Here is a 10,606-nt window from a genome sequence, read left to right as displayed (position 1 = left end):
TCCTCCCGTCGCCCACGACTCCGAAACGGCGAGCGTCCGGGCTGGGCGCCTGGCCGCGGCACCTGCGGGGCCTCTAGGGGGCTCCGCCGCCCGGGGCGGCCCGGGCTGTGGGACGAGACCGGGAGCTGCGTCTCGGCTTCCGCCCCGCTCAGCGATGGCGGCGGGCGGAGCTGCCCGGCGCTAAGATGGCCGCCCGGCGCGCGCGCGGTGGCGCGGGCCGGCCCCGCCTCTCCGGCGGAGGGCGGGACTTCCTGCGGCGGGGCGGCCGCGCAGCCGCGATGGTGGGGGCGTGAGCGCGGCGGGCCGGCGGCAGGCACCGTCCCCACGGGGCGCGGCGGCGGCCCGGGCCGGGCATGGAAGTGGAGAAGATGGATGAGAATGAATGGAAGTACCACGGGGAAGGCAACCAGAGCCTCGTCGTCTCCCACTGCCAGGTGAGGGGGGGGCGGGTAACGGCCGGCGGCGCGCGGGCGCCCCTATCCCGCCCCGCCGGGCCCGCGGGAGGGGGCGCTGCCGGGGCCGGGGTCTCTGTAGGCCGCGGGCCGGCCGGGGGGAGGGCGGGCGGCCTTGTCAGGCCCTGCCTGGCGTCCTGCCTCCCCCCGGCGGCCGTCTCCGGGTGCTCGGGCCTCTCCTCGGGCGGCAGCGGCCGCCGGCCCCGCCGCGCTGCCCGGAGCCGCTGCCCTTCCCGGTCGCCTGCGGGCGCGGCCGGCGGGGACGAGGGGGACGGGAGGGGGCGGGGGGCGGCGCGCCCTGTGCCCCTGGCGCTGGCTGCCCGCGGGGCCGGGCCGGCCGCTGTGCGCCCCGCGGTGTCGCCTCGGCTCGTGGCTCGGCCGCTGCCCGCCGTGCGAACCTGCCCGTCACCGCGCCTCCGCGCTGACATTTACCCTTCGGGCGGTTTTTTGGGTGGCTTTGATTTTTTTTTTTTCTGCGTATTTTTATTTTTTACTTAAAAAATTTAAAGTAGCTTCAGCGCTTTGGTGAGCGGTAGCGGTTAAACGAAGCTAAATCTCATCGAGCAGATTCTGTCAGTTTAAAGCGCCTGCCCTGCCGGTATGTACGTTATTTACCGAACATGTTGGGATATGCATCCCTTGAAGGAGTTTATTTTTATGAAAAAGTACTTTTGACTATTTTTTGTCTTTAAAAAATATTTGTATTTCTGTTTAAATTCTGGTATGGATTTGCCACGGGACGTTCTTGATAGTGCGTAGACCTAGAACCAGCAAAGCCAAAATGATAAAATATAGGCTTTATGAGGAGAAAAAATAATCTACAATAAGAGTTGAATCCAGATAAGTTGTGTTTTGGTTTTTTTAATAATGTCCAAATGAATGCCTTGAAAATACTGGATTATTTTCATGTCTGTTTTCTGTATTATAAGCATAAACTAGATGTAAAAAAGTAATAACAAATATAAAGTCTGAGAAAATGCTGGAAATCTTGGCAATGCTTTCCAGACTTTAGGAGGGGCACTTCTGTGGCTCTTGCTTTTTCCTTCTGTTGCTTTATGTAAAATATTTTTTAAAAGATGTTTTTGCCACAGGAGGGGAGCACGTAGGATTTTGTTTCCTGTCCAAATGTTGGCTTTGAAAAAAGTTTAAAACATACTTAGTCACTAGATGATAAGGGTCAGAATACATAATGGATTAATAGTGATGTAATTGTGATACTTTTAAAGATGTGGAAAGTGAGGAAGTCTGCCAGAGATTCAGAGTAGTTGCTGAGTGTGTCAGTTCTCTTTTTAACAAGATGGTAAAACTTCAAGGTTAATTGAAAGTGAAATAGATACGATTTTTCCTTTATGGGCAGCTTTGAAGCAGTATAGCATATGTCTTAGAGCGTTGTGTCTACTGATGGCAAACTCTTGTAAAACTGGAGCATGTAAAATACTGTTTAGATACTAATTAGATACTTTGTGCCTCTTACAAACAGGACATACTTGTATGATTAATCATCGTTCTTGTGATCTGATGTCAAGTCATTCTCAGGTTTGCATGAGCAGCATAACAAAGGCAGTGAATTTTAACTGTCCTAGCTTCATTCTTTATCTCAGGTTCGTACTTTTTTGTGTATAAATGCGAGTGGAAGGGATAGCAGTTCGGTTGTGGCAGGGGAGACGTGAATGGATGCTCAGATACGGGTGCTGGGGTTGTGAGAGGCCACTGTGTGTGCTTGTTGTTTCCACGTTCTCCCTTTTGATGTGTAGTGGTATTCTGGAATGTGGGGAGGAAGCTGGTCCCTACCTCTGTAGGTCTCAGCCTCTCTTCCTTGCTTCTTCTGGAAGATCTGAGAAGTTTTAAACAACAACATAGCAACAAACAACTTAATCCCTGCCTTGCAAAAGAGGGCACGAGGTTCTCTGCATTTTATGAAGTAAGATCCAGGGCGTTTTGTTCCAGTTCCTGCCCTCTGGACCGCTCTTTGAAGCACTGATAGGTACTGGGCAAGGTCATGCATCAAGCACATGGGCTGGTTGGGCTGAAGTGAGCAGGCAGCTTGGATGGATGCTCTTGTTCTTGGTGGTGTGGAGTGGATTGGGGGTTGAGGAGTAAGGGGCATGCATCATCAGTTCACAGTGTTGACTTATAAGGCTGTACTTATTTTTTTGCTTTGCTCCATTCTTTGTATTGTTCCCTTTAAGACGTGAATGTAATACATTGTTAATCCAAAGTTAGTACAGTACCAAAATTAAAAACTTAGTCATGGAAAGGTCACATGCCCAACAAATAGATCTGCTAGTGATGAGCTGATAAGCCCTAGATGCAGGCAAAGTGTAGCCCTTTTTTCCAGTGCCTTTGAATGGTGGCATATAGACAAAGGCTTGTCTGACAGTCAGACGTTGGCATTCTGTGGAACAAGCTCTGTTGTTTCAGTGAAAGTGTCGTACTGCCTGATGTGCTCTTTCCTCTTACCGGTATTAATCCTGCAGAATGCAACAGTGACAAGAGTCTCCGCGTGTGCCTGTGCTCCTACAGCCTGCGGAACACCGTACTGAAAGGAGAGGCTGAAATCACTGCGAGTGCATCTCTGTTTCTTATTCATGCGGCTGAGAAGAGAGGACTTAGGCAGGGCATGGTCTAGTCGACACGTCTCTTCTTACAGTGATAATTTTACAGAGCTACTTTAATTAGTTCTCCAGCATTTAGAAAGTGATCTGCTGAATAAAGATGGAATATCTGCCGAGCATTTCAAGTTACCGTTGTTATCTCTGGACCTTTTTGATGCATGCTCACACTTCTGCTTTCATGGATTCTTGAAGTTTCAGTTCTGATGAATCTAAAATTCTAGAAGACGTACAGTATTATGGTACAAATTTCCCTGTTAATAAAGCTTTTCCTGTTGGTTTTTATTGCAGCTGTGATTTAATTGAAACTGAATTGTCTAAAAGCTTTTGTATAGTCTTGCAGCCTGCTGGAATGCTTCTAGTAGAAAACAAAGACGGTTTTCCTACCTTATCATTTCAGTGAGAAATGCAAATGGCAACTCCATTTGGTTCCTGAAGACGGCACTTGAGATGTTCAGAAAGATCACTCTGAAGTACACAAAACCTGCAAGTTCATTCAGGCAGTGTCTGTATGATCCTTGTCCATTGGTTGCAATTTTGGATATTTGATTGAATCATAGTATCCTCTTCAAATAACTTTTTTGCCACCCTTCAGCCCATACAGTGAATTGTCTGGTTGGTTGTACTAGTCGGTATCTCAGAGGTGCATGAAGTGCTGCAGTACAGCTCTACAAAATCCCAACGGAGCACTGTTGAAGACAGCTGGGCAGTTTAGAAAAGATGCTTCTTATTTCCTGCATTTTTATTGGAGTGTTGCTCCTTCCGCATAAGATTTGGCTTCTGATTTAAAAAGAGGGCTGGGCCATGCTTTCCCTCATCCTCTGTACCCTTGAGCAGTAGAGAGGGTTCAGAGGAACGGCTATAGAACAGTTATCGTCTTGTAAGCTGTTGATTCTTTTTAAGGTGGAGATAACCTGTTTTTTTTCTGGAGGGAGCTGGAAATCCTCACTTGTAGTTCTGCATTTTAATCAGCCCTTTTCTCTTGCAGAGACACTTAAGGTGTTTTCAGGAGGTGTTTGTAGAAAGTAGTATAAGCAGCTCTAGAAATGCTGACTTGTATTTCCCCTCACATATGCTTGCATTCTCCAGTTTTTGCTTTATGAGATAAAGTATGTACATTTCTCCTGTGTGTTGCTGCAGTTGATTTCTACTTCGGTTTATTTTTTGCGTGTTGGGATATTATGGTAACCAAATCCTAATTTTAACATGTTTGAACACTAAGCTTGTGTTTCAGGGTGACTGCTGGGAGGTAGTACAAGGAAAGAGAAGGGTTTTTTTCCCAGCTTGTTTTTTATTCAGTGAGGTGGTCTAGAGGAACCTTGGTGTGTGCTTGCAAAAGATTGTGGTTTGTATCTTCAGATGACTTGATTGTTAGTGATGATCTACTTGTCTGTCTTGGAGTGCTTGCAGCCCTGACAGATACCCTTGGGTTTTGGTGTGGGATTTAACCAGTTAATGTGTAAACCGTCTCCAGAGCATACATAAGCTTACTAAATAGAAAAAGGGGGAGGGGGTAGATGGAGAAGGTGAATGAAGCAGAGCTGAGGAGGTTAGGCAAGGGAGTCGAGTCAGGTAATCAGACTTCCAGAAGATTCCCAACATTGGTGCCTGTAGTGAGTGAGTAATCTCTGTCACTTCCCACCCTCCCCTTCGGAACATACGGATGAAGGTGGAGGTGCTGCTTTCGCAGGCAACCTTCCTGATCCTTGTTCTGACTTTGTAGGGGACTTTAAAAAGAGCAGGTGTTGCCAAGAGAGGGGTATTCTGTGTTTCAACAGTAGTAATTGATTTCACTGTATCTGTCGCTGTTTCTACTGGCAGCTGCATTGTGATGGCTGCAGCGTGTGCAGGAGGACACTTTCTGCATATGGGGGAGATGAGTTTGGTTTTGGTTTCTGAAATAAAATAATTCTACTTACAAGGGGGTGTTTTGTGTCACATTGGGCTAGGTAATCATTCCTAATAGTGCTTTTGCAATATGAAATAGTTTCCTGTGGTTGGTTGGTTTGTTCGTTTTTAAAAATAATGACAAATGATTCTTAGTGAAAATTTTGTTGTAATAAACTTACTTTGACAGAGGACAGTTTACAAGGTTGTATGTTTAAACACAAGGGTGTTTGTAGAAAGAGTGAAAAGCTTAGGGTCAGAATTATTAGCTAGCTGCAGCTTTCCAGTTTGGTCTTGTTTGGCAGAAAGGGAGTGATGCTGATCATTAAGAAGATTCTCTCAACAAGACAGCAATTAAGGTGCTTTCTCTGGTGATGTCATTTTGTCCAAGTTCAAAAACCTGTATGGCCTGTTTCTTCTTCCATTGTTTTTCTGTGTGGAGTTGGCTGAATCTGTTTTGTCCTATTGAAATTTGTGTAAGTAAAGTATTGCCCCCAAAAGTTCCAAGTTGTTCCTGAGAAATTCCAGATCCCTGACTATAAAGTGAATTTTGTTCAGTTGTGTTCTGGTTTTTGTTCAGTGGTGTCCTGTTAGGTTTGGTTTGTGTGGTTGGTTGTTTTTTTTTTCCCCCTTGATGTCTGTGGAACAGTGATTTAACATCTAGGAGTGTCTTGATTTCAAGGAAATAGAGAACAGACTGCTGATTCTTGTACTAAAGAGTCTTAAGATAGGGGAAGATTACTGAAAAACTAGTTGCTGTTCCTTGCAGGTATAAATACAATAGCTTATTAACAATAGCCTTCTCTGAATATTGTTCTGATGTAAAATATGGCCAAGTTATGGTGTCTTGGTTCTTTCACAGTAAGAAAGTATCAGAAAAGATAAAATGCAGCTTTTATTTATTGAGTTCTATTTTAATTAATGGGAAAGGCATAGTTTTGTAAGACCTGAACTTAAACATTTTTGTATCCTTGAGGAGAGTCTTCTGTTTAAATTCCAAACCTATCCTAATTCTTATTTCTGATGGATTTAATGCTCTGGATATATCCAAAAGATTCACCAAGACGACTATGTGACGTAACCCAGGGAGGAGTTTTTCACCTGGTTCTGTAAAATTTTCTGAATTTTCTGGAGGAAGCAAAATTTTATGTGTGAGTTGGTCCAAGATTCCAGCATGAACGTTAATGGGGACTAAGGGTGATCTTCTGCTTTTTCACTAGTTTGTAGGGCATTTCTTTGACCTGGTTTCTCCAGGGTTGTTTTCTTTTGAAGGGTGAGCATATCTAAACATTGTCTAGCAAAACCCCCCACACCTGCACACCATTTGCCTACATAGAAAAATGACAAAACCCAGGTTGATGATCACAAATAATATTTTGCTTTGTTTCTTCTTTCCTAGTTGAAATTGCTTTTTTTTTTAAAAAAAAAAAAAAAATTATTTATTTATTTAAGCAAGTAGAGGAGATTCTGCCTCAAATTACTGAAGCAAGCAGCCATAAAAACCAGTTGAAAAACCAAGTATGCGATCAGGGTGTGTCATCAGTGGAAAAGAAGGGAAGAGATGTCTGCCTTGCTGTAAACAGCAATTAAGTTTTTAGGAACAGAAGGCAATCTCCAGTTTGAGTTGGAATTCGGGACCCTTTGTGGCACCTCTATGAAATTGTGCTTTTCCTTGCATTACCTTTGGTTAACTAATAGTTAAATACACATCTATGGTCACTGGAAAAAAAGACAGTTTTGTATTTGTATTTGGTTCTTTGGGTAAAGTGGTACAACTGCGATTGTAGACATTATAACTAATTGGACTAACTCTACTTGAGTACAGTCTACAAAGCTTTTACTTTTATGAAGAATTAAAAGTTGGAAGCACTTCCAGTTCTGTGGATTAGCTACAAAGGTTTTTTTGACCCCAAAAAAGTTAACAGGTTGAGTCAACATCTATATAGAATTTTACTCCATATTGGGATTTCAATTCCATATTGCACTAGTGTAGTTAAATTTACTTTTTCCTTGGCTTCACAAGGTTTCTGCACTGAAAGGATGCTCTGAATGCAGTGCAGTATGGTAGTATCTCTATAAAGTGAAAGGGAAGGTGGCACTGGGAAGCAGAGCTGAATGCAAAGAGGAGAGACAACTGAATGGCAATGATTAAAATTTTTCTTATTAGTGCCTTAGATTCTGCAGGTGCAGATGGGAAAATGTAGTATGGGTGTGGAAGGAGAGGGCAGACAGAAAAGCTGCGGATCTTAGCTCTAGTACTGTAGTGTAATAGGACAGCAATACTTAACTCTAGCAGCACCACCACCACTCTCTTCTTCCCCCAGAATACTTTTTCTCAGAGGTTTCATCTTATTTTGCTAATAATTGTATTGGAACAGACTTGTCTTCTGACGACTTGCTTTGGAAATTCAAACTGCTTTATGCCTGGAGGTTTTTTTTGTTTTTGAGCGGCTTTTGAGAATGCTTAGGGCTATATGCTGTGAAAATGTAAACAGAATCCCAGTTTTACAGACCAGCTCAGGAAGTTAGCCTTGATTAAAGACGGTCTTTTTAAAAAACTTTTTTTTCTTTTTTTGATTCTGTGCTAGCTCAAACTTGAATGAGTTTGCAGCTGATGAGATCAAGTCCTTATCTAAAAAGCATTTTTTTGTCTGTTCTACGTGCTTGGTAACTGCAGTGATGGTGGTGTTCCCAAGACTACACTTTGGCTTTGCTGTGGTGCCTGTCTCCCTTCCATCCACAGGGGAGGGTTGGTTGCTTTGGTGAAAGTAACTTGGCTGACCCATAAGCTATATAGGAGTGGTCAGTCCAATAGCCTGTTTTATTCACTCCTTCAGTTGTTTTCTCCCTTCCAGCCTTTCAGTGGGTGTTTCCTTCGCCTCAGTAAATTTCTGAGGTATGCAATAACCGTGTTCTGACCTGGTTTTGCTTGGGAAGGAACAAAGACAATGCATTCGATTGAATGGTTGCCCAAGACCTGCCTAGGTTTCTGCTAGCTGCGGTGTTCAGGATGCTGGGAACTATTAACTTGTTCTGACTCTCCATTTTATTACTTCATTCTAATCCCTCTTACTGTTTTGACTTTTTATTTCCTCCCCTCCCTGTTAATATTTTCCTGAAACGCCTTGTTTCCCCAACGTAATAGCAGCTGACGAAGCAGCTCAGCGCTGGAAAGCATGTGTGGCTGGTAGGTGGAGGTTTAGAGCAGCTTGAAGGAGGGAAGCATCAAGTACCTGTTTTCATGTTCTTGTTGGTCTAACTCACCTGTCTGACAGATGGGTGAGCTATTTGATACACTGTTAAATGTTAAGGACCCATTTTTTTCTTGCTTGTTTTTAACAGCTAGGATTTCAGGGTTATCTACCGTGTTACCCGGACTGTAGTCATGTATGCTGAGGGCCAGGCATCAGTAGGTTTACTCATTCTGTTCTCTCTGGTATGTGTTTCCACCTAGTACCAGTGGGTGTATCACTTGATACCATTTCAGGTACTGTGATTAGGAGGCTTAGCTGAAGGGCAAACATTTCCTCCTTACTCATGGCTCGCGCAATTGTAAAATTCTCTTGGAATTGGTACCATCTGCATATTGCAAGGTTATACAGTGCTTAACTATAAAATGAAACCTGAGTTAGTGCTTAACTAGCATGGGAATTTAGATCATAACTAAGCAGGAAAAAAAGTGGAAGGAGTACCTGGTCTGATGCAAGCCGTGAGCTCTGTGCCGAAGAAAACAAGGTGGTTTTTGCTTCCAAATAATGGCTTAACATACTGAATGGTGTCGAGCCAGGTGCTGTGCCAGAAACGCTTTATTCATGTAAAGAAGTGAAAAGTTTGTTCTTAAGGGACTCCTATGTTAAATAAGAGTATTGTTCCAATTTGTTTGAATGCTTCCTTGCATTTTGTGTGAGCAATTGCTAAACTTCCTCCATACTGGCAGGAAATGTAGATTTCCTCACTTTGTGTTGTGTGATCTTACCCACCTTATACAGCACAAAACTAGGTTAGAAAACAACACTCGTATACAATACTACAATGTGTACTTCAGTAAAAAGCTGCAAAATTTTCCAGTGCTTAGTTTTTGTCTCCCACATCCCTCCACATTGCACAGCACGCTGACACCCGCGATGAGGAGACCTTTAAAAATGTCTTGTATTGAGTATCATAAAGGTAAGCCTTGACTGAAGGGCCCGGGCAGCATGGTGGCCATGTTTTTACTGAATTTTGTTAGTGCTCAAAAGAAGAAGTGAAGATGACACCTCTTTGTCCATTTGCTTCCTAACCAGAAACTGCATTTTCTGACGAGGACAACCGTTTTCCGTTTAAATCCTTCAAACTGGAGGTGGAATTGAAGGGGTTGTGGAAAGTAAATTTGGAATAAAAAATGCCAGGATAATTTTTTTAGTTGGCATATATTGCATGCAGCTCCAACGTGCTACTGCAGTAATAGCTTAATATCAGCAAAATAGTTCCAGAGTTCATATTTAGTGCCATTGAAACTGTCATGAATTAGTATTTGCATATCACTGTATTCAAGCAGGGCTTGAGTAGCTGTTTGGTGTAATTTAATCCCTTTCCCTCCCTTTGACTGAGATTTAGTTAGAATGCACTTCTTGCAGGTGTCAGTGCTGTACGCTCTTGTAAGTCCATGATAATTAGATTGTGTTGAATAACTGGTGGTAGAAGGTTTGGCGTACTTAGAGCTGTGTTCGGTAATTTCTTGATAGCTCTTTATGTTCAGCAAAATACAGTGAATTAAACAACTAATTTTTACTGTATAAAGAAATTCCAGAGCCTTTACAGGCACCGTTCTTTCTAAAAGTACTCGACTTCATGCCTCCGTCTCCTTAGGCGGTAGTGGTTGGTGGTGTGTGTGATCGATTGCAACAAATAGTATAGCAGTAATTGTAGGGGAGGACTTGTTACCAGTCTTCGAGAGTGTGTCCCCCCGTGTTGTCTATGATTGGAAGCTTGTGACTTACATGGGCAGCTTTAGAACAAGTGTGGGTTTTCTTGTTCTGCTTGTATCTTGCATGCCTTTTCAAAATAATTGTGTTGACAACGGCGTATAGTAGACAGGTAGGTAATTTTGTGATGTAAAGTTGCGTAAGGTGCTTATAAAAATACTGGTGAGGTTTTAGATACCACAATTTATGAGAGAGTGTGGAGTGTGGGAGATGATGGGTGTGGGAAGAGAGGTGGATTTCCTTTTGGGACATAAGCTGCTTCCCAAAGTTCCTTGTTTTCTACCTGTAGATTTTCCATGTGAATGCAAGTTGGTAATCGACTTGTTGAGAATCTTTTCTAGTTATGCTGGGCAGTTGCTGAACTAAATGTTAGAGTAATGCTTTGCCTCTAGACAAAAACAGTTAATGCATGCTGTTTAGAATAATAATAGAGTAATAACAAATGACGTGAACCTGTTCATTTGGAAAAGCAGAAGCTGAAGTGATGTTTCCCGGGCTTTGTGTTTGGACAGGCTAATTCTGCATATTTTTGTACAGAAGCTTATTTTAAAACCATGTGAGCTGAGGTGGTAACGGCAGAGGAGAAATACATTTCTGTGCTTCTAAACAATTATTACTACTATGTGAGCTTGTTTTTATACAGATTTTCCTATTTCTTTCACTGTCACCAGCTTTTACACAGATTTTGTTA

General features: G+C 43.2%; 1 protein-coding gene and 1 long non-coding RNA gene across 3 annotated transcripts in view; both read left to right on the top strand.

Annotated features, from left to right (window-relative positions):
- Positions 1-229: 229 nt before the first annotated feature.
- IPPK (inositol-pentakisphosphate 2-kinase) overlaps positions 230-10,606 on the top strand; it is a 34,033-nt gene continuing 23,656 nt past the window's right edge. Inside the window, exon 1 of one of the 2 annotated variants that reach the window (XM_080385361.1) lies at positions 230-434. In XM_080385361.1, coding sequence (XP_080241487.1) covers positions 354-434 — 81 coding nt within the window. In that variant the 5' untranslated portion in view covers positions 230-353. Of the gene's footprint in view, positions 435-475; positions 1,051-10,606 lie in introns of those variants that run through there. The other variant, XM_080385362.1, reaches the window with a different exon arrangement.
- Positions 1,058-3,349, top strand: LOC308063005. Its single transcript, XR_013927792.1, has 2 exons — positions 1,058-2,053; positions 2,930-3,349. It is a non-coding gene; the product is annotated as an uncharacterized lncRNA (long non-coding RNA).

Source organism: Falco punctatus, assembly GCF_963210335.1.
Source record: "Falco punctatus genome assembly, chromosome: 4".
In the NCBI taxonomy this organism is placed as follows: Eukaryota; Metazoa; Chordata; class Aves; order Falconiformes; family Falconidae; genus Falco; species Falco punctatus.
The sequence above is the reverse complement of the archived record's forward strand: the minus strand, read 5'-3'. Positions and strand labels throughout refer to the sequence as shown.